General features: G+C 38.0%; 1 protein-coding gene across 1 annotated transcript in view; it reads right to left on the bottom strand.

Moving 5' to 3' along the window:
- Nucleotides 1-1,187: 1,187 nt before the first annotated feature.
- The window catches only part of cog6 (component of oligomeric golgi complex 6), a 42,647-nt gene continuing 15,887 nt past the window's right edge, over nt 1,188-27,947 (bottom strand). The window contains exons 5-19 of the mRNA XM_053646868.1: nt 26,606-26,717; nt 24,577-24,659; nt 24,422-24,492; nt 23,981-24,074; nt 18,464-18,592; nt 16,852-16,943; nt 16,384-16,448; nt 15,481-15,572; nt 15,278-15,395; nt 12,566-12,697; nt 11,608-11,775; nt 11,125-11,232; nt 5,489-5,542; nt 4,970-5,049; nt 1,188-1,998 (exon numbers count right to left, since the gene is read on the bottom strand). Of these exons, the coding sequence (XP_053502843.1) occupies nt 1,851-1,998; nt 4,970-5,049; nt 5,489-5,542; nt 11,125-11,232; nt 11,608-11,775; nt 12,566-12,697; nt 15,278-15,395; nt 15,481-15,572; nt 16,384-16,448; nt 16,852-16,943; nt 18,464-18,592; nt 23,981-24,074; nt 24,422-24,492; nt 24,577-24,659; nt 26,606-26,717 (1,546 nt within the window). The 3' untranslated portion in view covers nt 1,188-1,850. The remainder of the gene's footprint in view (nt 1,999-4,969; nt 5,050-5,488; nt 5,543-11,124; nt 11,233-11,607; nt 11,776-12,565; nt 12,698-15,277; nt 15,396-15,480; nt 15,573-16,383; nt 16,449-16,851; nt 16,944-18,463; nt 18,593-23,980; nt 24,075-24,421; nt 24,493-24,576; nt 24,660-26,605; nt 26,718-27,947) is intronic.

Here is a 27,947-nt window from a genome sequence, read left to right as displayed (position 1 = left end):
AAATCAGCAGGGGATCAAATACTTTTTTCCCTCACTGTATAACTACATTGAATTACCTTATTTATAGCTTTTACAATTATGGTATTTTACATTCATTAGCCATAACCAATCGTTAATGGTTAAGTATTAAAAAGTAACAGTCGTTGCTATTTAGTCTTTTTATTTGGTTATTTGAATGTTTGTAAGAAGCAATTTTATATAGCTGGACCATCCTAAATTATAATTGAATTCCTCTGCCTTAAAGCAGATTGACTTAAAAATAAGGGTCCCATTAAATCCACCATTCTTCTAACAGATGGGTTAGACAGCATTCCAGAGATCATCGCCAATGACATCATCGCCTTCGACACAGAGCCAGCTTAAATAACACCACAAGGGTTGTAACTTTAGAATATCAGGGGATAACACCAGAGTGATATCTGGCAACCGTTACAAGTAACAACATTTGCATTTTTTATAGGCCAAATAAGAGAAAATATGACAGCTAATTACAAGCAAGATTTGATTTTTTGCAGTAACTTGATCAGAACTGGCATGTTTGTTTCTGCCACATGGAATAACCATGCAATAAAAGAAACTGCGTTGCCCTTTTTCGCAGAGGAACACTTCATTCAGCAACACTTTCCTTGACTTTTGCTTGACTGTGGTTTTCTGATTGAGCCTGGAGCTAAATTGCGAGGCACTTGAAACTCGCTACAGCTCTTCTGGCTGCAGGCATGACGGGGAGAGTCCCTTTACCACAGCCACGTGACCCTCTTTCCCAACACTAACCCCACATGAGAAGCTAAATGTCCTCATCTGCTCCTCTGCAGTCATCTTGTGTACCCTCTCCCCCTCTTGTCCTGCATCTCTGCCAGGGTTTAATACTTGGCCTTCTTCCATTTAGCAAAAAAAAATTAACACAAACTTCTATTATTAGTCGGAGCGTAACGGCATTTTTTTCACTACACTGCTTTTCATCAGCTAAATATAGTTGACGAATGAGGCCTGGCAGGCATTTTGCCCGCAATTAAAGGATGGCGTGACTAGCAATCAGGCATGACTAGCGATCACGACATAAAAGCATCATTGTGTGAGAGAACCTACACTATTGGTCGCTGTCTCGGCTGGTCAGCCGCAAAATTTCATTTAACTCTCTTTGAAAAGAGGCAAAGGAGGGGAAAAAAATACAGCAAGACACCAGTGAGTGCACATTTGGATGCATTTTAATGCAGTTTAATTAATGAGAAGAAAGGCAGAACTGTTTCTGATTACAGAGCTGAGTCGTGTGTATGTATGTTTATGTGTGTACATATGTATGTGTGTATACAAATAAGAGACATAAAAGTTTTTCCATATAATATTTAATACAAATGAACTTTGTGTGTATTTGCTCATGTGTAGTGCGAAAAAGGTCTGAAGAATTTTCTTTCACGTTTCCCAGCAGGAATCTATGCTCAAGTCCAGAGGAACACTCTATTCTCTCTCTTTTTTTTTTTGTTTTCCCCCAGCACGAGCTGTTCTCTCTCCCTCAGACAAAGTGTTTTACCCACAACAGTGTGGGAGTAGGAGTGGAAGGACACTCGATGGCTTAAAAGTCCACACACGCACAAACACACACACACACACACACACACACACACACACACACACACACACACTCACTCACTCACTCGGTCACACACGAGGTCACACACGAGGTCACACACGAGGTCACACACGAGGTCACACACGAGGTCACACCCCATCCCCGAATCCACCTCGTTTGTCTCATATAGCAGCCTGGTCAACATATGGTACCTGATCCTCTGGATATCCGTGTGTGTCTGTGTGGGTGTATGTGTACGGTGAACTTGAGTGTGTACTGGGGCTCAGGACAGCAGGGTCTGTACCTGCTGAGGGGATCTGTGTAACGCGTTCTCAGGTTCTCTGTAGCCATTAGCTGGATTGGTTACGGCTGTGTACACCTCTCCGTATGCACGGCACACCAGCTCTGTAGACTGCTTAAAGATCTGTTCTCTGTAAACAGGAAATCAGTAATCAGTTGTCAGTTTTATTAAATATTCATCACTTTTCACATCGCGAGGACCTAACGTGTCAGTACTGTTATAATAGTCAGGTCGATTTGTACAGAACAAATCAGCAGCAATGCCACTTGAAACACAACGTTATTCTAATCAGTGTATATAATGTGAAACTGCACACACTAAGTACATTCTTTCTTCCTTCTTTTTACTTTTGCGCCTTGCCATGAGCGTCAAGCCCCTGAAATGCGCAAGGGTGGAATACATTTCAGTAATTGTATTTTGTTTGTGCACTGAAGTGCTATTTTTACTATTTCCACTTTAATCAAGTATTATTGAAATACTTGTACTCTTACCCGAGTAAATTTGCAAGACAAAAAAGATGCTTTTTACTACTCACCTTTTCCTTTTGACCTTCTAAGTGCTTGTTGAAAATCACAAATGGCATGCAAATTTCCTCTTGCCCAGCTTGCCCAAATCAGTTGTATTTTCGTTTTGATAAATTTGTTTCTAAACATTAGATTATTGTTCAACATGTATTAAATTATTAAATATTAACTAACCAACAAGGCAAGAGAAAGACTGACACTTTTACCTATATTTCTGCACTTTTCCACCCCATAACACATGCCACTGGATGCGTCATGCTTTCTTATTCCTACTCTATCATCCAGTTGTTTACGTTGCTGGTGAAATGTCACAGCCAATTGTTATGCAATCTGATATGCCCACAAAGGTCATACAGGAAATCAGAATTTTTATCTCTTCTTAAAGTGCAGTGAATTATATGTAATTATAGAATATACCTTTGATAATTTTGTCCCAATTTGTTCCACTCACAAGTTAACCATGTTTAACAGTGTATGTGTGAACCTTTATGTTACCTTAATATATTGAAAGTTACTATAAAAAGGTACTAGAGACGAACGTAAGAAGCAAAACAAGACATTTACATTTACAGCATTTATGGTGAGAAAGAAAACAAAACCGTTTTTTAAATTTTCATTTCTAATACGATTTAGTGCTCGTTTAGTTTAAAGGTGTTTAGTGGGGATATTTTTGGCATTTACACTTTCTTCCTAAAGCACACTGAGATTTGGCAGCAAGATAGCACCATGTGCAAAATCTACCCTCAGTATACGAGGCCAATCATAAGTGACTGTAAGGGTTGCTATAGGTGATGCACCACGTACCAACTGTAAACAACATGAACTTATTTAAGCTGCTGGTTGAATAAGCATACATATAGTACAGTGTGTTAAACTGAGCACTGATGCAGAAAAGGCTAACAGTGCCACCTGCAGCTCCCTGAGGGCTTAGCTGTTGTAGCAATCATAAGAAAATGTTGTGGAGTTTAAGAGAAATGAGCAACTGAAAATTAAATTTCTGCGCTTGCTATGTGCGTGTACAAACAATTTTAAAAGTCTGGAAATGTATGCACTGAAATGAATAATGTTCATGTTTGTCTCCGGTTCAGAATAAACAATCCACCTCTAGTTAACTCTCCCTGAAAGCCATGTAGAGTGAAGCCACATGTAGTGGTTATGTGTAGGCGAGCGAGACTTGGTGCTTGGCAGAGCTGGGGGGAAGGGGGGGGATGGAGAGAGAGAGAGAGAGAGAGAGAGAGAGAGAGAGAGAGAGAGAAATGGACCAGGGGATAATTAGCTGTGGTTGGCCCATCCACGATTCCATTTCCATTAATAGAGAACATTAACCTGAGGCACACTGAGTGCTCCTCGGCCCTGCTACATTTCCCAGTAACAATGTGACTCAGATAGTCTCTCTTTTTCTCGCTCAAAGAGCAACACCACACTCATGCTAAAAGCATACTCGTGCAGTGAAGGCGAGTGGGGAGGCGGAACAGATGCACATACAGTCTCTCTTGGTTACCAGACTATTTGGTGTCTATTGTGGGACTTGGTTTATATATAATACCAACAGAAATCCTTAAGTTTTTATGTAAGGACCAAAAAAAAAAAAAAGGAGATGCATACACCAAAAGCTGCACTTAATTGAAGAATGCTTATAAGCGGTGTTCCTGGATGAAAGTAAACAAGCATAAACCCGGCCTGTCAGTTGTTGGCCAGAGTCTGAGGTTAACTTCTGTGCTTCGTGTCTAAGCAGAACACAACACTAAGCTATGTTCTAGGGCAGGGGTCGTCAACTGGAGGACTGAGCTCTGGATGCGGACCCAGCAACTATCTCAGAGGATCAAACTACGCAGTCAGAAAATACTCAAGCAGACTGTATGAAAAAAACAACAACAACTGGGTGACATGAACCTATAGAGACAAAATATATCCCTTGGGAAAACTCAAACACTTGGGCACACTTTCACCTGCAAAATCACTGGACCACAATCCTATAGAAACTTTGAGGAATCATTTGTTATAGCAATAAAGCAGCAAAATAAGTGCATGTGTCATTTCTTTGGTAATACTTGATTACGCCAATCATCGCCTTAGAAATAGCACCCATCCTGTCAGGTAAGCATGCTACCAGAGTCTTAAGATATTTCCTGTCAGTTTTAGTCCACAGTTCCGCTCAGTGGGTGTAATTTAGCTGCAGTTTGTGGCCTATTTCGGTGTTTGACCTGCTGTTCTAAATAATCCCACAAGTTTTTCTATTGGACTGAGGTTTGTTGACTTTTAAGGCCTGTCACAGTGTAACAGTGTTCCATCATGCCCACTGACACAAAAGTGTTCTACTTGGACATGAAAGAAAACTCTGACCAGCAACTAATGATCTGGTTTTATACTAATTATATTTATCTGTGTGTGCAACCTTTAAAATTGTACAATAAGGCAATGTAATTAGTGGACACGACTCATTATCTGACAAGCTAATCATTTCATAGTGCTGAAAACCTGCTATGGAAGAGCACTGCTACAACTATGGACCTCCAAAGGAAGCTCACAAATGCGTAAATCTAATGTATTGTGCTGTAGGAAGAAGAAAACACTCACTTGATAGCTGCGCTGAGGAGAAAGTTGAACTGAGGCATCACAAAGGTGTCAGGAGACGACAAGTAGCGATCAAACTGCACCTGTGCATGAAGAAAGGGTCACGTCCAAATAAAATATAATACCTATATGTGTAGGTGGATGAAATGGGATAAATATAAAAGTGATGACAGAAGTGCAATGGCAAGTTATAATGTGGAGGTGGGGGCTATCTATGTGCATCTGTGTGTGGGTAGTAGAAGTACTCAACAGTAGTAGATATAACTTCATCAGCATTCACTGGTACTCACAGTACACTGGACATTTATTTTAATCAATTGTTTCATTTTTCCTCCTGAACCTGAGCTTTTTTAATACAGAAATCACTGACTCTCAGTTTCTTTTTTTTACAGCATTTTTATTGCTATGCTGTTTTTTCTTACTGGTTTACTTCGCTAGCATACCTGGACACAACTAAATATTGTGTTACGTATAATGTAGTGTGGAGATCATAATGTGATATTTTTATATAAACAGACTCACCATAGCTGCTTTCAGAGATGAACCGTCCATATTTGCGAGGTTGGATAGAGGACCCTGAAAAGGAGAGAGACAATCTATATTCAGACATTCAGCTCAAGTCTGATTTTCTTTTTTTGCCAGATCTGATTTGAGTGGGAAAGATTTTCCACAGTCTGAATTAATGAATTGTATTTGAAACCACAGACAAATGTGGCTTGAATTCGATTTGATAATAAAACTTCAGGAGCAAGTGTGACTGGTGAGGTCAGATTTTATGTTGGTTGTTTTTTTTTGGGTCATTCAATGAATGCTATTGTCTGATATTTGAATAACATGGACAGGAACCAGGAGGAAAGCAGGTCAGAGGAAAATCATAGACTGTATACATACAATCACTGGGAAAATTGGGACATAACTATAGTTTCAGCAGAGAAACCGGTAACAAAATTGGCATACGGCACCCTCTTTAGTTCTGTTAGTTCAATTAAATTTTATTTGTATAGCGCAATTTTATTTGTATAACAATCGACACAGTCACAAAGCAGCTTTACAGAAATCCAGATTTAGATTTAAAACTCCCTGAGACGACATGATGAAGAAACCTTAAGAGAGGAAGAAGAGAACCCGTCCTCTACACCAGAAGAGATAAAATAATGTCCGTTAGAATGAGTTTCAGTATTTGAATATTATTAAAGCAATAATGTAATGAACAATTCTTCCACCACGCAATGTTGGTTGCTAAGCACAACAGCTTAAGTGGAACTGTTTTACTGGTTTAAAACCTGGTGCACGAATGTAGAATTCAATTACTGTGATGCGCTTACAGGTGTGCATATATTGAGGATTTTACAATGGCTTCGAATGAGCCAATCAGATTTTAGAACTGAAACCATCCGCTTTATAATTGTATTTTCACAGTATTTATACTTTCAAAGGAATAAAAATCACCTTTTGGATGTTTACGATCCCATGTTCAACATTTAAATCACCTAACATCCTAACCTTCCACTGCCCCACACTACTTTGTTCCCATGACAACCAATGTGGCTACGAGGGTAAATGTGACTACAATCCAAAGGCACCAATCGGTTTTGGTTACTTGTAATTTGCAATGCGACATTAAATCCAAGAAATAAATCATCGGTCTGAACATCGCCTAAACATAATCACTCATCAGCAAGAAGTCAAGACACGAAAAGCAGATCCACAGCTGACCAAAAAAACCACAAGCGTACAACAGACTATTTATTGGCAATTTGTAAACGTAGTCAGTAATGAACCACAGATGTATGGAGTCAGTTACTGAGAGGTTCTAAAAGAATGAGCACCTACTGTAAGCCTGTAAGAAAAGAGCAATAAAATGTCTTGCACAAATAAAGTGTGCAGAAATTCTGATGAAACGACTTTTTCCAGACAGATTCACAGAACATTTTTGTTGTTAGAAGTCTGAGTAATAGTGAACGGGAGGCACCAATAATTAATGCCAAGTGTTGACAGAGAAGCCACTGAAGCAGGAGGCGAGACAGTTGTGTTCTGCACTTGTGGACAGCAGGTGTCTTGAGACAGTTAGTCACCCTGCAGCCTCTCATGGGGGGAGTGGGCAGAGGACTGGCAAGGGAATGACCAGACTGCCCAAATGTGCCAAGGCCACTTTCTCTCTCCATCACTCAGACTTTTTCTTTGCCTAGTGCACTTGCTCCACTCGAATTCTCTCTTGATATGGATAAGAACCTCTATGCTATCACCATCACTTATGCTTCTGAACAGATTGAAACGGAGTTCTGTAATGATTATCTGCACCAATGAAAATACCAAACACATGGATGAGTCATGTGACTAACTACGCTGAGAGCTAGCAAAATGGTTCCTACTTTGTGCCTTAGGAAAGAACAATGTGCGAGCGAGAGAGACCCATGCAGGCCAACGACAACATTCTGACAGCACTGCCAACATTTCTGTCTCTCTTCCTGATCGCTTCTGAATGAAAATGAGTGTTTTTACAAATCATATCGGTTGTAATAAGGTACCACAACACTGCTGAATTCTCAAATCTTACTGCTCAGAAGGTGTTGGTTAATTTTCTATAACAGCTGCTCTAACAGTAGTTGGGAAGAAGTTACAATTCACTCGTTCTAAAACAGCATCATTTCTATAGTTACAACTCCTTCACAGAAGCTCCACATAATCTAATCTAGTAATAAAAACTTTTTTTTTTTTTTAATGTGTTAAAGTAATTGTTGATACTATGAAAATTTCTGTAGAGATTTAACATTGATTAATGTTTATTTAACACGGATTAAGGAAGGAGACTCCAGTGTCAGTGCTCTTTAATAGATACTCAGATGTAAAGCTATTCCATTAAGTTTTCCGCCAGTGGAAAGTCTAAGGATGGAGGATGTTGTACTGTGTGGTTACTCGATAATAAGTAGCATTTTTCTTTAAGTGAGAGAATGACTGTTTATAGCTATTATACATTATACAAGGTGTCCCCAAAGTCTTCATACATGGGGGAAATAAACACTTTTTTAGCAAACTGTCTTCCAAAATGTTTCATACTTAATTTATGTATAATATATATATTTTTAGATAGCCTTTGACAAAAGAAGAACGTATTGAAATCATTCTCACGGATGATCGAGAAGCTGTCCATAGTTTGAGATGAGCTTTAACAGGAAACGTGGCAAGCACATCGCACGCAACACTGTTGCCAAATTTATTAACTAATTCAAAAAGACTGGAAGTGTTGCAGACGGACCAAGAAGCGGACGTCCACGAACATCCGCTGATGAAGGCACAACCGACGTGGTGCTGGCGTACATGGTCCCCTGTGTATAGAAACTTTTGGGACACCCTGTAGTTATAGTAAGTAAGCGATAACAAACTTGTTTTGAGAATGTTCACAACAACATCAAATTTAAATGCAACTACAAATGGAATAAAGCCATGATCGTTATTTAATAAATAAAAATGTAGTAGTTGGCAAACTGCTGTTTATTAAATAATAAATAAAACAATTCAGAAAATGCTTTTATAGGAAAAGAATAATCTTCGGGGTGGTAAAAGTGACTCTACTTCACGTCATGCTGCATCACAGCACCCAGTGGTTGATTATTTTCCCCACAGGAGCATAGCTCATCATATTTATCCCTAATTTATTTAAGATATGTTTATCTTATCTAACATAATATACACGCCTATCCTACTGTCAATGCAACCATACTGCACCCGACAGAATGTCAGGTTTTTATTTATGTTTCTACATTGCACAGTATTTCACTGTCACAATGCCATATGTATGAACTAGTTGTTAGATTGCTGATTGGGCAGCAGTGGTCGTAGCAGAAATAAATCACCTGGGCTGTCATGAAAATCAAACTTTAATAAATATCTACCAAAGACCTCCCAGACTTTTGGGTAACATTTTCTCTCTCTCTCTCTCTCTCTCTCTCAAATTTAGAACTAAGCATCAATCACAATGTGTGTGGCTACAATTTTGTTCCAAAAAAAAGAAAAAGAAAAAAAAAAGAATATCATCAAACTCCGTCACTCCATCAAGACAGCACAAGAGAGGAAATGTAACGTTGTGTTTTTAGATGTATGATAAATGGGTGCATGTAGTCATTTATTTCTCTTTCCCCTCCAGCCTTTATGATCTCAAGTCATTTCCTGAAGTCTTAAAAACTTAAGATGAAGATGTTGTTTTCAGATCTATTAATGAGAGCTTTACCACAGAGTAACCATGGGAACAAGGTGTAATGAGAGGCTATGTTAACAAAAGAGACTATTCCTGTAAAATGAGGGAAAAAAAAAACTGTCAGGGAAAGAAAAAACAAAACGCATTGTGAGCCCTGAGTGACTGGGACAAGCGCACTGATTGCAGATAATATGAGGGCCATAAAGTATGCTTTAAATATAATGAGGCAGAGAGAAGCTTTACTGCAACACACACTACAAAAAAAGCTTTTAAGCCTCTCTATTCATATCTGTACGGTGTACCTGAAAGAAAACAAGATGGGACTTTAATTTTTTTTTTTTTTTTTTTTTTTAAACATACTGCTTTTTAGTTGTAGCAGTGAAATACATTTGACTGATCATTTAGAAACAATAAAGAAATCATTATAAAGAAAGCTTACTGAGAATAAAAGCAGGAATGGTTTATGAGGACGATGAGGACAAGAGTGGGTTTAATGCAGTGGACTTTCAACTTTAATTCATATGATCATGTACTGTATATATCTGTACTTGGAAATACATCTTCCCATAAATACTATTTCCAGTGAAAGACCTGTGGCTAAAGTGTATCTTTAACAAATGGTTTCACTTCCAATCATGTCAATCAATAATCATTTGAACTGTCATCCTAGTCCAAAGTGCACTTTTAATGAAAGAAGTGAAGGGTGTATGTGTAATATAGAGAAAGAAAAATAATAATAACATACAAAATCAAATAATAATAAATAGAAATTATTTTATTCTTTATAGACAAGAGCTGAAAGTCTCGCACTGAAATGGAAGATCATATTAACACTTGAATGCAACCTGTACTATTTTTTTTCTGAAATAATGTGAACTCTTAGATCATATAGGACCACCAACAAAATGTATTTGAATTAGAGATGCACCGATGTATCGGCCGATAAAGGCTATTTATTATGCTATGGGCCATCGGCCGATAGTTTAAAAACATCAGGTGATCAGGACCGATTATATCCTGTCTATCAAAAGGAGGTGGGAAAACACACATTGCGTGCTGTGTGTAAAGAAGATGTCTTGTGTGGAATACAAACTGCAGTTTGTAATCTCTGCACTGATAAAATTTTACACCGGAAGTGAGCAGCAGTGAAGCGCGAGTTTTGGCATCGAGTCAAAAGGTTTTTTTTTTACCACACTGCTCGAGCTGAATTAAAGCGCCAGTACACTGTTGAAAGATTTAAATGAAGATGGGCTGACAAAAAAGTATATATTGCACAGAAAAATATATTTGTAGAGAAATATATTTCATATGCATTTAATGATATATATAAACTTTTTTATATATTATTACCAGTTTGATGTTCAATGAAGAAGTAGAAATGCTTGTGTTTGTGGCGTGTGAATGTGAGACAAACAGGTTTTTTTTTTTTAGAATTCAGTCAATGTTACCATGAATTAATAACATTCAATAAGTTAAGAAATCTTACTTTAATCTTCAGAATTTAGTTCATGTGTTAATTAAAGTAATGTGTTTTCTGTTTATGAGAACAGTTACTGTGAAACAACTTGCTGAAATGGAGAGAATAAAGTTTTTATTTGCATTTCTTTCAGAATTGTGGAATTAATTATTATTAATTTATAAGAAGGCATAAAAGGCAGAACTATCGGTATCGGTATCGGCGGATGTCACTCTAAATAATTGGTTATCAGTATCGGCTGAGAAATTTAGTATCGGTGCATCTCTAATTTGAATGTCAACAAGTCCGATTAGGCTCTTGGTGCACTTTTGTATTGTACACATTACTGCAATCATCAAAGTATCGGGTCAAATGATCAAATGTTTGCTTGTCCAAATACGTGAAAAAAGCCAACAATTTCGACATATTTTTTCTCCTGACTGTATACCGCTTTAGGGTTAGCCAGGAATAACATTTAAATGAACTGAGCAGTAAAGGTGCACTTACCTGCTCAGTGCTGTGCTGCTGCACGCAGTTGTAAACATAGCCGAGTCCTGCTCGCGTCAGTACGTAGGATGCCTGCTCGTTGATCAGAGTGTCCAAATGAGCCTCGATCTAATACACACAACAAAACACAAAGAAAACAAAGCATTCACACACACACACACACACGCACACACACACACACACACACACACACACACACACACACACACACACGTGAGTCCTCTGTCATTATCTTTCATCAGCTGTATTACCGACAGAGACGACTTCATGAAAACAGCTTTCGTGCAGAGAGGGTCAAAAATTATTTTGTTTATTATGATTATTAATTAAAGCTTATTAGAGAGTGTATATTATATTTTGGCAAGCTTTCTATAAAAAATAAAAAACCTATTGTTCATATCTGTATTTCTATTAATTTAGGACACATATACTGGTGAATGAAGAATTCTGAGTCTTTAAATACACTAGGGACACACACCGTACCTGGAACTCGAGCATTTCTAGCCGTTTGTCTGTGAACTCAAAGAGGGCCAGAGTGGTTTTCATCATGTATAGAGAGTTCACCATGTAAGTGGCCATGTCTGCTGTGCCCAGGTTGCTGGCAGACACGGTGCAGAGCTGCAGCAGGGGGTCCAGGATGCATGATAACACCTGAGCACCACAACAGTGTAACAGTAATGTAAATAGCAAATAGTAATGATGGAAATAAAATGAACAATAAAAAAACATAATTAAGCATGCATTAATTATTCATTTGGTTAATTGTTAGATAATAATTGGACAGAACAGTGTTTTAATTGCACTGAAGTCCAAAGCATTCTACCTTTTGTCTTTAACACATTAGTTGCCTTGTGCAGTTTGGGTCACTGTCCTGCTGCTTTAGCATTACGCAGTACATTTTAGAACATTCTAGTAAAATCTAGTATTTGTGTCCTCTTCTGGTTGTGGAAATAAGTAAGGCAGTTCCTTAAAGCTACCCAGGCATACACAAGTCTTCAGGAAAAACCCACCCTGTTTCACAAATGAGGCCTAAGATTGGCTGTCATTTTCTTTTTGGCTCCGCATTTTTGCCATTTCCACCACGTTATGTTTACTGCAATCGTTTCCTGTCTGTAAAAGCTCCCACCACAGCTCTGCAAGCTCTTGGCACTTTTAGCCTATTGTAATCTGGCCTTCTGTTATGGAAGATGATGATGAAAGGTTTATGACTTGTGGTGAAGCCTTTATATTTCTACTGTTGAAATCTACTATAAACAGCAGATTGGTCTTGTAGCCTAGAGATTGTTGAGTTCAGGGTCAGGGATAGCTGATTTAAGGTCCTACAATGCTGTTAGTGTTTAAGTCGTAAAAAGCTAAATGTCCCTATGAAACTACAGTGTAAGAAAGACTATGAATTAGTAAGATGAATCAAGTGCTGTGACATTATCAGTGTGTTTTTAACCTGAGCAAAGTCAGCCTGGCGGGTATCTAGAGGGAGCACAGAGGAGTCGTGTGATGCGAGCACTTCCCTGAGGAGAGACAACGTCTGGGTAAGGGACGCTGTGGGGCCCAGGTCGGGAGGAGGCAGCTCCACCTGAGTATGCATATATACATACAGATATATATATATATATATATATATATATATATATATATATATATATATATATATATATATATATATATATATATATGAGAGAGAGAGAGAAACAATAAATATTTAATAATTGGAAACAATGTGAAATAAGAGCTTCCATGGCGGTGGTTTAATCAAGTGCTGGCAAAAGACCAAATGGTTAAAAAAATAAATAAATAAATAAATAAATCTTAAAACGTCTTTTAAAAAAAAAAACATTTTACATAGGATTTAAATAGGATTGTAAACAATTAGCCCACTAACATCTACAGTATAACTAATATTTGTAAAATATTAGACATCCTATTTTACTTTCCTATTTTACTTAGATAACAAGTACAAAATCTATCCATCCATCTATGTTCCGTACCGCTTATACTATACAGGGTGTAGGGAGCCTATCTCAGGGGACTCGGGGTACAAGGCAGGGGACACCCTGGATCGTGATCTCAAACACAATCACAAACTACGGACAATTTAGAGATCAGCCTACAACATGTTTTTAGACCGGGAGAGGAAACCGGAGTACCTGGAGGAAAGCCCCTGAAGCACGGGGAGAAGGTGTGAACTCCATGCACACAGGGCGGAGGTGGGAATCGAACCCCTAACGCTGGAGGTGCGACTCGAACGTGCCCAACAAGTACAAATCAACACATTTCTTTTTAACAAAAATTTTTATTTATATAGTAAATACTTTTGCTTCTAGTTTTACTACTCCTATTTTGTTGTCTGCTTATTTGAAGAAGTTGTTGCAAAAAAATATTGTTTATCATTTACTGCCAAACATGAAGGAGCATGGCTTTTTCCAATCCTTTTCAACCAGTTTCCAAGAATAAATATCTGACTTCAGTTAACCGATTACAATTAGCACAAGTTACACAAGATTCAGTAAAGACAGTATATTAAATATTACTGCGTCATTTCCACCAAGTGCCACTTGGTCACTTCAAACAATATCTGCTAACATGAGAGAGTACAACGAACCCTTCCAGTGCTTACTAATAAAAAGTGAGCTATTCTAGCCATCTCTCCATGCCAGTCAGCCCTGCTTCTCTGAAGCATCTAATGGAGCTCATTAGCTCTGGCCAGCGTTCCTGGCACCTGCCACTGGCCCCTGATATGTAACCTCCCTGAGCCTGAGCTTATTCAATTAGTGTGCTGCTAAGGTGACTATTCTCTCTGTAGAGGGGTGAGACCACCTTGTTGTTTCCATTGATCGACCTGTCAATGAAACCAACTTCCGAGGAAGTTCGACCGTGTTCGCTGTTATTTTGGTGGTAATTTAAGAGGCGCCAGTCTGAGGTTGCTGTTTTGTTGCCTGGTGTAATCATTTAAGCTGAGGCGTGTGGCCCTGCTGTTTACAAGGTACACGTTCTTCCGAGGTTATTGACCTCAGCCGTAACCGAACAGAAGGATCCCACATGTCGCTTTGAGCTGTGATTCAGAATTTACCTGCTGTTGAATTCTAGTTGACCTTCACTATTTTTGTTTATGCAACGCCCAGACATAATGTACATAATAATATCCTTTAGTGATATAGCACATTTCCATTTTGAGTCCAAGGTTATCTACATAGAAAAAAATGATAGGACTAAATAGAGTATTTAGGATAATGCACATTAATGAAATAATCTATTCTGATTGCTTAGAAGGTGTTGATTCATGTTCTATAAAATAAAATGGCAGTAATTATGACAGCAAGGAATTACTGCTTATTGCAATAATTTGATCATCTCTACAATAACAACTAATTCACAGGGACGTAGACATAGTCAAACACGAATAATAAATGTATTTAATAAACGTGTTGGTATTTAACCAAGGAAAACCTATCATTGTTAATATAATTGTTGATGGTGACAGTATCTCCTTCTATAAAAATAAAAAAAGCCAAGGAGTCTTCAGTGCTAGTGCTTTGTAAGAGTCAGTATGTTTTCTGCCACTGGAAAGTCTTCAACATGGCAAACATGAGAAGCTTTTTTTTTTTTTTTTTAATCTTATCAACTTGCCCTAAATGTTTGTAGCTGCTCCGCCGTAAGCGAACTATAAACTGATAAAGTATTATAAAGCATCACTGGCATATTGCTTTGGCATCTGAGAAAGAAAACACTTTGGGACATGCAGTTATAGGAAAATAATCAACTTTGGGGTGGTAACTCAGCTTCGCTTCAGGACATATCACATCACCCTGTCATTGATTAGTTTCCTGTAACTTGACACACCGAATTGTATCATTCTTTACACAAATACTGAACAAACCTACCGACAAATCTGAAATAAAAAATATCAAGAATTTCCTAATATTCTCAGATCATTTAACCTGCATTAACACTAAATATCCTTTAAAGTCTGTTCCTCCTCAAAACATTTTCGGATTCCATCGTTCTTCTTATTTTACAGCAGACAAGGAACATCAAGGTTTTTGCATTCTCTATCTCTCATTCCCTTGCTGCACCAATCGTTTATGATGTACAAACTATATGTACAAAGAAAACTACATTAAGAACAAGCGCTAATTAATCCCTGTAACTTATTTACCTTGTCCATGAGCCGGCTGGCATGAAGACTGAGGCTGTTGAAGAACATCTTCTTACTGAGAACATGCATCTCCTCTATAGTAATCAATAAAGACACAACACTTGTGCCGATGATTCCACTGAGAGCAAATGAGAAAGAAACAGCATGAGATTATTTGTCTAGTATGTTAAGTGTTCATTCATCAGTGGGTAATCCCACTGTACCTGATGGTGTGGTGGTAGAACTTGAGCAGGTTGGACAGTTTGTAGAGCAGCACAGCTCCTGGTTCTGCCACTATCACCTGCTCAATCCTCACCTGCATGAAACACAGGAAGCCAAGAGCATTATGAGAAAGAGAAAAGTTTCCAAAGTGGATCCTTCGGGTAGAAACGTAATGGAATGAAAAAGAATGTGCTATATCTGTAAAGTAAGAAATAAACCACAAAATGGGTAAGGTCAACATTTCAAAGATTATATATAAACATATATTTTTAAAATCTGTTTATGCAGAGAGTCTACCATACAAATCCCAGTGTAAGTTGTTACTACAGAAACGATAACATATAAAAACGAGTGTATTAATGTAAACCTTGCATCTGGAGCTACTATTAGAAGAGTGTATTATAGTATAGGCTGCAAAGCATTCTGAAGTGACCAGGACTATATCCTACTCCCTCTGAAGGCTCCACGCTATACAGTGATTATTATTATTATTATTATTATTATTATTATTATTATTATTGTGTGATGTTGCTTTGTTTAATACTTGGACTTGGTAAGTATACTTAATATTTATAAGTATACTCTCCAGTTTGGATGACTTTTTTCCCCATTCTGCATAAAAGCAGAAGGAATCTTGGTAGCAAACAGTCCCCTAGTTGAAAGACATGTTTGAAGAGCCATTCAGAGTAAATGCTTTTCTCTTAACAAATAGCTGCTGTGCATGTGTCCCATTTTGAAGTGCCCTACATAGGTTTCATCATTTCAGAAAGGAACACACTATCAGTCTAAGGAAAGTTAAGAGCTTATTTGAGTAGCACGAAGGCAACCTGCACTACAATAGGAAGTGAACTGGTTAAACTAAAGATGTAGTGCCCATGTACAATCCATGTAACCTTTTCCCTCACCTTAAGCGGTCTACACACTCCTTCAGTTATGTGGCCAACAATCTCCTGCATGCTGTCCTCAACACCTGTACAACACACACACACAGGACATCACCACTGCTTACACAAGTTGTGCTTCTTATTGATGCCTTCTAATGACTACATAAATTACTGTAAATGCAAATAGTATAAAAGGTTTTAACTTAACCAAAACTAGTGCCCTTAATATGCCATTAGAATCTCATTAAAATATACACATTTAAAAACAGTCTAAACAGAAATTATATTTAAAACAAAAATGTTCATATAGCTGTGATGAACTGATAATGCAGGAGAAATCGTTTTTTATTTTTAAAGCACAAAAAATATTTTCAAGGAGAATGAACCTGCTCTTATTTCATTTTAGGAATTGATTTTCCAATGTCCAAAATCCTTTCCATAGCAGGTTTGAGAGCTATACTGTATTTACAGGTCTTATAGATAATGTACCTTGCCCTGTAGTTTGTTTGAGCAGAGCCTCCAGATGTTCCTTCTCCGAGGCTGTGGACTGGTGCAGCCATGCCAGCATGTCCCCTACATACCTAACACATTAACACACACACATGCAGCCTAAACATTATACTCTTCGGCGCCATTGCCAAGACCTCACACTAAGCTGTTCAGGTTTTGCGTATAAATTGGCATGTTAGTGTTAAAGGAAGAGAGTGAACAAAACCGAAAGTCAAGAGTATAAGGCTCTCAACGTGAATATGCTTTTTTTTTTTTTTTTTTTTAATTGTAAAAGGTTTTGAGTATGAACCTAAAGAAGGACCTTTATCTGAAAGTCCTATTTCTGTAGAAACTTTTGCATTTTTACTACCTCACTATATAATGTACAAAATAGTTGACAAATTAAAGGAAATGTTTAAAAACAAAACAAAACAAAAAAAACCCACATAAATTGTCTTAATAAGGTTTTCGGCCATAACAAGAACAACTTCAATGCCCCTTGCCACAGATTCTACAAGTCTCTGGAACTGTACTGGAGGGATAAACACCATTCTTTCAAAAGACATTCCCTCAGGTGGTGTTTTGATGATGGTGGTGGAGAGTGCTGTCTAAACAAGTCACTCCAAAATCTCACATAGGTGTTCAGGATGACATCTCTTGACTGAAGGCCATAGCACATGATTTACATCGTTTTCATCCTCCTCAAACCATTCACTGAGCCCTCGTGCCCTGTGGATGGAGGCGGGGCTTCCTGGAAGAGACCACTCCCTTCAGGATAGAAATGTTCCATCATAGGATAAAGGTGATCAGTCAGAAGAACTTTGTTTTGATGTGCAGTGACCCAAACATGCCATCAAAATACCCCAACAACAACAACCCTAAAGCCACCATTTTTTTCCATTTAATTTGTCACCAGTGTGTACATATTTTCAAACAAACATGTCCATGATCCTGAACAAAACCAGTGATCCTCACTAAGACAGGCATATCAGCATTAGGAATGAGTGTCCCCAACACGATGATATATAAGCACAGGACACGGATATCGAGCAGCTTGTCATTACGCTACAGTTATTTTCTTTAACAGGGATGATCTGTAACTCTGAGAACTGCACATCTCGTGTCTTATCAGCATTCTACTGAGAACCTGCTGTTCCCTCTCCAGGTCCTTAGAGATGTTCTGAGAGGAGGATGTTAGAACAGCAACAAGATGGCACACTTGTAGTATCCAGAAATCCATACATCTGACCACCTGCACTTTCACTGAACCCCCTCTAGGTTAACTGATTCCTTGAAGAAGACCTGAGGATTTCATGGAAGACAATCAGCTTGCTTTTAATGTCTTTAGGGGCCTGAATTGAATTTGTCACTTTAGAGACAGCCAAAAAAATAAAAAGGTCGGTATGAGGATGAGTGCTGTGTGTGTAATGTAATGAGATATGAAGTGGCTTTTAGCGCTAAATGACAACATGGCCCTGAAGATGACCCTCAATTAGCTGTGAAACAACTGGTTTATGTTTTGAGCTGAAAAAAAAAAAGCTATTGGGTTTTCAATGTGCTTTTGAAAGGATGGGTATAAGGTGATTGTGCACATTGTGCCATTGTGTTTTACCTCATAGGATCATGTGAATGCATCTCTATTGGTCTGGGCGTGCCCCCTGGTCCCCCTCGTGTTAGTGCGTCGATGAAGCCACGGACCACCGTGCTGCGCCTCGCTGTGCCAAATTCATCCAAAGTGTATCTGAATCATAGAGAAAGAGAAGAATGAAACATGGAAAACAAAGCGCTTCTGTCCAAAATTTAGCCCTGACCTCCAAAATGAGCGAGAGAAAAATATGTGAGGTTAGAGAGCCCTGGTCACACACACAAATGAAAACAATGGAAGCTCCCGGTGTGGTGCGGAAGAGTAGAACTGTTTTGATCTACAGGCTGAGAACAGAGCTGAGCAGACTAAACAGTAGCTCTACAACAGCCACAGAGAAGACGGAGGAGGAGAGGGGTGGAGGGACTTGGCACACACCGCAGGAACACACGTTCTCATCCTCTCTCTACTCTGGCCTTGGACTTCAACAGCCCATGCCTCAGTTAGGGCCCACAGGCACAGAATGTGGGAGAGAAACAGAACAGGGGGAGAAACTGTCACACAGAGCGGGAACAAGTGTGGGGAAAAGAAAATCATGTTTACCTGAGGTATAACAGTCTGTCTGAAACTACTATAAGGTTTATCTATGCTTTCCATACACATACACTGATCAGCCATAACATTAAATCCACCAGCCTAATATTGCGTAGGTCCCCCTTGTGCAACCAAAGCAGCTCTGACCCGTCGAGGCATGGACTCCTCTGAAGGTGTGCCGTGGAATCTGCCACCAAGACGTTAGCAGTAGATCCTTTAAGTAGGTTGCGAGGTGGAGACTCCATTGATCGGACTTGTTTGTCCAGCTCATCCCAAAGATGCTTGATTGGATTGAGATCTGGAGAATTTGGAGGTCAAGTCAACACCTTGACCTCTTTGTCATGTTCATTAACCCATCACTGAACAATTTTTGCAGTGTGGCAGGGTGCAGTATCAGTGAGCCTTGGGCACTCATGATCCTGTCGCTGGTTTACTGGTTGTCCTTCCTTGGATCACTTTGTTAGGTACTAACCATTGCATACTAGGAACACCCCGCAAGACCTGCCGTTTTGGAGATGGTCTGACCCAGTCGTCTAGACACCACAATGTGGGCTTGTGAAAGTCGCTCAGATCCTTACGCTTGCCCATTTGTCCTGCTTCCAACACATCAACTTCAAGAACTGACTGTTCACTTGCTGCCTAATATACCCTACCCTTAGTTATCTTGTTACAGTGGCACCGGTCAGTGATTTTAAAGTTATGGCTTATCAGTATATATAATTATTTATATATTTCAATTGATGATAATTTTCAACATTTGACATATCTAACATTACTCATTCCACTAGGGGTGGAAATATCATATCATGATTCAAGACATTAATATAAAAATAATAAACTGTAAGTACATCAGGAAAGGAAGAAATTTTTTAAAATTTTTACAATTTAAAAAAAGTTAAAGATTAAACATTTGAAGTATAAAATTTGAACATCAAATCGGCTACTTCCATTCAGTTTGTAAATAAATAATTATTTTAATATAAAAATGTATAAAAAGAGATCACAGAAAAGTGTAATGTGACATAATTTGTCACAATATCGACATTATAGTGCCATATCGCCCAGCCTTAGAATTCCACTATTGCTCGCATAGTTTATTCTTCAACTGGAAGTTATTCTTGGAGAATGTGGAAAGGTATTTCAGCACATTTCACAGAAGGAATGATGGAGGGATATTTTCATACACACTCTGTGAGGCAAACAGTGATAAGAAATAACTCTTGGCACAAAGTTTATAATGTCTATGAAAACAGTCAGATAGGCATTCAGTTATACAGAGCATTCCCCTAAGAAATGCCTGATTACCTTACACTGGATTGTTTTGGAGAAAAAGAAACCAAAACCTACTCATGCCAAAACCACAAAAACACTGCAAATTGAAATAGAAGGAATTCAAACATGACTTTCACACATACTCATATAAACTAACATGCATGCCAGCTTATCATTCAGCAAAATTCATCATAAATAAAAATAATGTAAATAAACACTTGATGCCAGGATCTCAAAAAATAAGATCTCTCAAAATGATAATGCATTCTTCAAGACAATTCTACCAGTCAGTTACTTATTTTTATATGTTCTTAGTGAAATATCATCAGTTAAATTTAAAGCAATTACAATACTTTTTAATCAATATCCGCCATATTCATAAAAAAAACAAAAACAACCTAAAGCTGATGAGCCTTAATGCATATAGGAAACATGGGTATTAAATGTGCACTGTAATACTAAGCTTGATTTCCCTGCTACAAAACAATAGAACACAATGGAAACCCTCATAGAAATTGTAATGGTTTTAATGGGAACTATATTGGTTTAAATAGAAATTGTAATGGTCTCTGAGTCTCTACTCGTAATTTGTTGCCTTCTATTGCTGGCATATGTCTAGTGGATACCATTAAGGACCAATAATAGTAATGGTATTAATGGTTTGCTGATGGTTTGTAATGGTATTAGTAGTGGAAACCATTAGAATTTCTCAGACAGTTTCTATTTTTTTCCAGTAGGGTTTATATCCCACAGTCAACATATTTATTCAGCTAGCACTCAGTACCTGGCACTTGGTTTGTCAATGATCAGCTAGCATACTGGTTTCAGATTTTTTTTGCAAGCATTTCCCACTAAAGCAATATATTGAAAGTGTACCTCTTAGTCAGGCTTCTCAGCAGGACATTTGTAAGCTATTAGTTGCAACATTTGGGTTGCAAAGAAAAAGTCCTGTTCAGGCAGATTACTCATTTATTTTATCCAGCATCAGCATTATGCGCTGAGCTGAGCAAGTCAGAGTGTGTTTCAGCAACATTAGGTACTGTACAAGAACTGTGTTGTAGTGCTTCTACTTCGTATAGCAACGTGAACCTTTTCTTTATTCACATGCTCTTCTAGACAAATATTCTCCTTCACAGCCTTGCTCTTGTTTCCATTCCAACGTTATTTAAATGTGTATTTTATCAGTTGTAGTAAGCTTTAGTGTAAATCTGCCACCATGTGGTTATTGTGCAGAACCGCAATGCATAGGTGACTGCTCCATATGGCATACCGTGTAACATGTACAACAAATATTTGTTCCATATTGATTTTTATATTGGTTCCATATTTGAAACAGCAATCTGAAAAAATGTTGATATAAAATGTATACCATTTTTGCAGAAAACAGAAGCACGATAGGCACACAGTAATACATAAGAATAATAATTGTATTTACAGTGCCCTCCACCACCATTGCCACCCTTGATAAATTTGAGTAAAGAAGGCTATGAAAAATTGTCTTTATTGTTTAACCTTTTGATCTTTTGATAAAAAGAATACATAAACAATTTTATAAAAAACAAGACAAGTTTACAAAACAAGTTTATAAAAAAAAAATAATAAAAACTTTGCTAAAGATAGGCGTGCAACAATTATTGGCACCCCTATGAATTCATATGAGAAAATTATATTCGAAGTATATTCCCATTGATATTTTTAAAAAAATTTTAGTACCCCTGGGTGACCAGGAACAGGAAATTGCTCAATCATGACTTCCTGTTTCACAGGGGTATAAATATGAGGTAACACATAGGCCTAATACCCTTAGTCATTCATAACAATGGGTAAGACGAATGAAAATAGCCGTGATGTGCGGCAAAAGGTTGTTGAGCTTCACAAAATAGGAAGTGGATATAAGAAAATAGCACAAGCATTGAAAATGTCCATTTCTACCATCAGGGCAATAATTAAGAAGTTCCAGTCAACTGGAAATGTTATGAATCAACCAGGAACTGGATGTGTGTGTATATATTGTCTCAACGCACTGTGAAGAAGATGGTTCGAGTGGCCAAAAAAATCCCCAAGGATCACAGCTGGAGAATTGCAGAAGTTAGTTGCGTCTTGGGGTCAGAAAGTCTCCAAAACTACAATCCAAAGTCACCGACATCACCACAAGCTGTTTGGAAGGGTTTCCAGAAAAAAGCCTCTACTCATCCAAAAACAAACTCAAGCATCTTCAGTTTGCCATATACTACTGGAACTTCAAATGGGATTGGGTTCTATGGTCAGATGAAACCAAAATAGAGCTTTTTGGCAATAAACACCAGAGTTGGTTTTGGCGCACACAGAGAGGTAGCCATATGGAAAAGTACCTCATGCCCACGGTTAAATATGGTGGTGGTTTAATATTTTGGGGCTGTTTTTCTGCTGGAGGACCTGGACATTTTGTTAGGATCCATGGCATCATGGACTCGATCAAATATCAACAGATATTAAATGAAAACCTGACTGCCTCTTCCAGAAAACTTAAAATGGGCTGTGGTTGGATCTTCCAGCAGGACAATGATCCAAAACATATATCATACAAAATCAACACAAAAATGGTTTACTGACCACAAAATCAAGGTCCTGCCATGGCCATCCCAGACCCCTGACTTGAACCCCATAGAAAACCTGTGGGGGTGAACTGAAGAGAGTCCCAAGAGTCCACAAGCATGGACCTCAAAATTTGAAGGATCTGGGGAGATTCTGTATGTAGGAATGGTCTCAGATCCCTTGCCATGTATTCTCCAACCTCATCAGGCATTATAGGACAAGACTCAGAGCTGTTATCTTGGCAAAGGGAGGTAGCACAAAGTATTGACTAAAAGGGTGTCAATAGTTGTTGCACACCAATTTAACAAATATTTATATATATTATAAACCTATATTTTGTTTGTTGTTATATATGGTGACCAGTGGTATGTCGTTTCACAGATCAACACAGATTTAACAACATAAAAAAAACATAAAAGGAACCATATTAAAAATAATATGAAGCATATTAAGTCTAAATCCCTTAGAAAGCTTAACAAAGCTTTTAATTTGTAAAATGTAATTTCAGACAAATTTAGTTAAGAATAAAATACCTTGGGTCATGCTGTCATAGGAAAATAATCTAAGACAGGGTGATGTGAAGCAGCTGTTACTACCTCAAAGATGACTATTTTATACATCCCAAAATGTTTTATTCCTCTTATACCAAAGCAATTTGCCAATGATTCACTTCTTTATATATTTATATATACATAAATAAAGGAATGACAGGTTTGTGTTTTGTTTAGTTTAGATTTTGTTTGTTGTGGAACATCCACTAAAACAGCTGCCTCTTTTTCTCACTTTACAGGAGCTGTAAACAGTCATTCCCTCACCAGCTTCTCTTTCTTTTCTCTTCTCTTGAGGAATGTTAAATCAGAGAAAACCTCATTATAGCAACAATTACACATTTTTAAAATAAATAATACCATAGAAACGATAACGTATTAGTATCAGTGCATTAATATACTGTATATTAATGTATTTGCTGCTATAGAAAATGAATCAACACCTTCTGACCAATTCAACTTCAATGTAGTAAAATACTTTTTAAAGACCTGCTGTACACTGTCACTAGACACTGTTGTAATAAGTTAACACAGTGTGAGTGTGTGTGTTTGTACTCACTTATAAAGAACAGGCCGGTCCTGTAAAGCCTCCATGGCTTGAGTGAGCACAGGAGGAACATCACACGTCTCCTGAGTCAACCCCCGACACTCATCTATGATAAACCGTGTGAAAGAGCGAGAGACAGGAAGAACAAAAAGAAAAGAAAAAAGAGACACAAGAGTGAGCAAGAGAAAGAAATAACAGATATGAAAACAACTTCCTTGGAAAAAAAAATGGGTTGTTTGATTTAAAAGAAAGAATAAAAACACAGTACCTTCACTTAAGGCTTTTAAACCATTTTAATAAGAACAGTAAAGAATTAGTCAGTATTTGTCCGTGACTCGTTTTTTTTTTTTTTTTTTACACTCCCTCACAGCAGCTGTGTCACGAATGCAGAAATGTGTCACCTTTCTGGAATCGTGTTTTAATGTGCATGTGCATGTGCGTGAACACACTCACTTTGAGCCCAGCGGTACAGCTGCTCATATGATGTCTCCTGTATCACTGCCATTTGTTCCATGATCTCCAAGCTGAGTTAAAACACACAGCATCAACAACCAAAGAACGTTTTCATGTCAAAGTCAATGCAACTTTTCTCTCTCTTTCCCTCTCACCCTGCTGTTTGCTGGTTAGTCCTCAGCAGGACCTTCACGTCCTCGTGGATATTCTTCACACGATTTAGGGCTTTAAAGAAATCCTGCATTCAAACAAAACTCTGTATGTCAGTCTGGCCCATATTTTAACACAGGTTAAACGTTCATTAGAAATCATCAATTATTTAAATCTTAAAATCGTTATGTCTTACTATTGACTCCTAAATAATACTCCATCAACTGTGCTCTAGCTTGGCTACAGCTGTATGTAAATAAATAAATAAATAAATAAAACATGTCATGGGAAAATAATCAGTGATGAATCATGGCATTACCACCCCAAAGTTGATTATTTTCATATAACAGCATGTCAAGAAGTGTTTTATTCCTCTTATACCGCAGCAACTTGCCCTCAATTACTTTTCATTACTTTTTTACAGTTTATACTTACATTTAATGGTGCTGTGAACATCCATGAGACAAATTAGTTCCTGTTATCCGGTTGCTGGTAAGTTGTTACCTCACCAACCTCTCTTTTATTTTCGGTCTTGAATTAATAAGACTAGTGACGTTATTGGGAAACTGAAAAGAGCAAAAAGACTTTCCTGACCATTACAAAGCGCTGACACCGGATTCTCCTTCCAAAACTATTACATAAACATCTACTTACAGAAAATTTCACCTCATCAAAGATTATACTTTCTTTTTCTGTTTATGTGAGCATCAGCCATACCGGTACCTGAGAATTAGCAAGTACATTACTGTAAACCTGTGATTTGAATTACAGCCACAACTACTGTCCGAGGCATGCTGTTATAGAAAATTAACCAACACCTTCTGACCAATCAGAATTTAGAGTTCAACAACACTGTCAGGTATAAGTAAGGGATAATCCACGGCTAGGTGTGCGTTACACGATTTTAACGCATGACATGGAGGCAAAGAGCAACCCAACGCAAAGCGGAGTGCATTAATATCGTGTAACGTGCACCTAGCCGTGGATTATCCCGATTATACCATGGTCACTTGCCAGCACTGACTAGTTAAAGCTGTCACTGATGTTTTACAGTGCAAAATTTGACTGTAAAGATAAAAATAATGGTTCAATTTAGTCAGTTATTTTATATATGGGTCGGTAGATATAGAATTACACCCGCTCTAAATCATACACAGAGATAAAGAAGTGCAATAAGATTACATTCAATTGAAAGGTTTATAATAAATAGTTATTAGAGAGAGAGAGAGTGTCAATTTCCTGCATCTCTATTAATAATGAAGCTGTGAGTTTAACTGTATGTTACTATGGTTACAGTTGTTTATAGGCAGCGCGTATTAGAATGGTGATTAAACTGACCGGAACGACCTGTGGTATACACGGTTTTAACGTACACCTTCCAGACAATCAGAATCGAGTATTCGGACAGACCATTGTATGAAAAAAAAAAACAACTTTGAATACATCCCTAATAATAAACAAAAAGCTAATGTATATCCCAGTCAGTGATTGGACAAGTGTGTGAAAGAGTGAAACAGTCATCTTACATATTGCCTGACGAGTCTCTTGAAAGAATAAACATGATGTACACTACAAGTGTATGTGGACACCTGACAATCACACCCCTGTGTGGTTCTTCCCCAAACCGCTGCCACAAAGTTGGAAGCACACAATTGTCTAGAATGTCTTTGTATGCTGTAGCATTAAGATTTCCCTTCACTAGAACTAATATGTTCCAGCCTGACAATACCCCTGTGTACAGAGCGAGGACCGTAAAGATGAGGTTTGCTAAGGATGGTTTAGAAGAAATCGAGTGGCTGGTACAGAACCCTGACCTCAACCCCACTCAACAGTTTTAAGATGAACAGGAATGCCGACTCCTCTCATATCAGTGCCTGACCTCACTAATACTCTTGTGGCTGAATGGACAAATCCACACAGCCACGCTCCAAAATCTAGGGACTAAATCTGGACTGGGATGTCCAACGAGTACACACAGGTGTGACTGATGAGGTGGCCACATACTTTTGGCTATACAGAGTATTTGAAGGGTACCTCGGTGATGGGGCCATCACGAGCATAGCGTAAAGTGGCCATTTCTTCACTGGACAGCTGGAATTTGGAGAGAAAGGCCTGGGCCACCTGTGCTCGCACCTCTAGACTGTGACTTGAAAAGAGGAATAGACAGTTACAGTTAGTAACAGAGCTCAACAAAAGTCACACAAAGTCACTAAGTTTAAGTACACTATTTATGTTTTCATAAAATGATTAAGAGGCGTTTTGGCACAGGCTTAGCACCTATTATTCACAGTCAACCGCAATTACTGTTAAAGGTTCAATATGCAAAAGTCGCCGTGTCCTCTACAAACTCTGAAACAAGGCTGCACGTTGCAATTATATTGCTGCACAATGCAATTGTGATATGCTTATTAATACAAAATGTAAAGAAATTGGTCATGATTTATAAAAAATCCTTCTGAAGAACTTGTGGTGTGTCAATATTACAGAGGCCAATACAGTGATAAAGATTCATTGACAACATAATACGCAGGACAATACTTATTTATCATGTTAGTACCTATATTACTATTTGAACTGTATATTTTGTACCTACTGCAAAAATACTCAGTATTCGAATCTTCAATACTTGCAGCATTCATTTATTTAAATGTTTTGCTTTACTTCTTAACACAACGTTTGTGTCGATGTGAGCCCCTAAAAAGACAGAGTCTGTCAAAATGATCCCTTGGCCAACGAAAATGTGCCACTAGATGGCAGTAATGATCTTTAAACAAATTCTCTAATTCTCAATTTCCATTTGTAAATTCCACCACATAAGTATGAGGGAGAAGAGAAAAAAATATCAAACACAATAAAAACAAATCGACCACTTCTGCATACAAAACAAGCATGAACTTTCCTGCAGTAGAACAATAGTGGCCACGACTTATATTGTAAGCTGTAAGCTTCTCATGGGAGGACCATTCTCTTCTGCAGATTCTCTAAATTACTCAGCTGTCTTTTTTCCCCACCACTTCTCCCAATACGATACCAGCAATTTGATTTATAAGCTACAACCCAGAATGATGTAGAACAACTTAATCATGCTGAAGTTTGAATAGACATCATGTTGTGGTAACTCTCAAGGTGCAGTTCCACAAGGGACTGTATTAGATGTGAAGTTGCCACGTTTTAGTTTCTCACAGAGGAACCGTGCATCAACCAAACCAGCAGCATGGAGCTGCATTCAAATAGACTGAAAGGAGCTCCGACCTGGCTGATTAAGAAGAAATCCTTAGTGCTAAAGCAAGCTTATCATCTTGATTGTGGGGATATTTAAGTTACCATGTAAGGAATAAAATAATCAATAATCAATGTCAGGTTGGTGTGAATTAAA

Source organism: Ictalurus furcatus, chromosome 17, assembly GCF_023375685.1.
Source record: "Ictalurus furcatus strain D&B chromosome 17, Billie_1.0, whole genome shotgun sequence".
Classification (NCBI taxonomy): Eukaryota; Metazoa; Chordata; class Actinopteri; order Siluriformes; family Ictaluridae; genus Ictalurus; species Ictalurus furcatus.
Note: the sequence above shows the minus strand (reverse complement) of the source record. Positions and strands in the feature narration are given on the sequence as shown.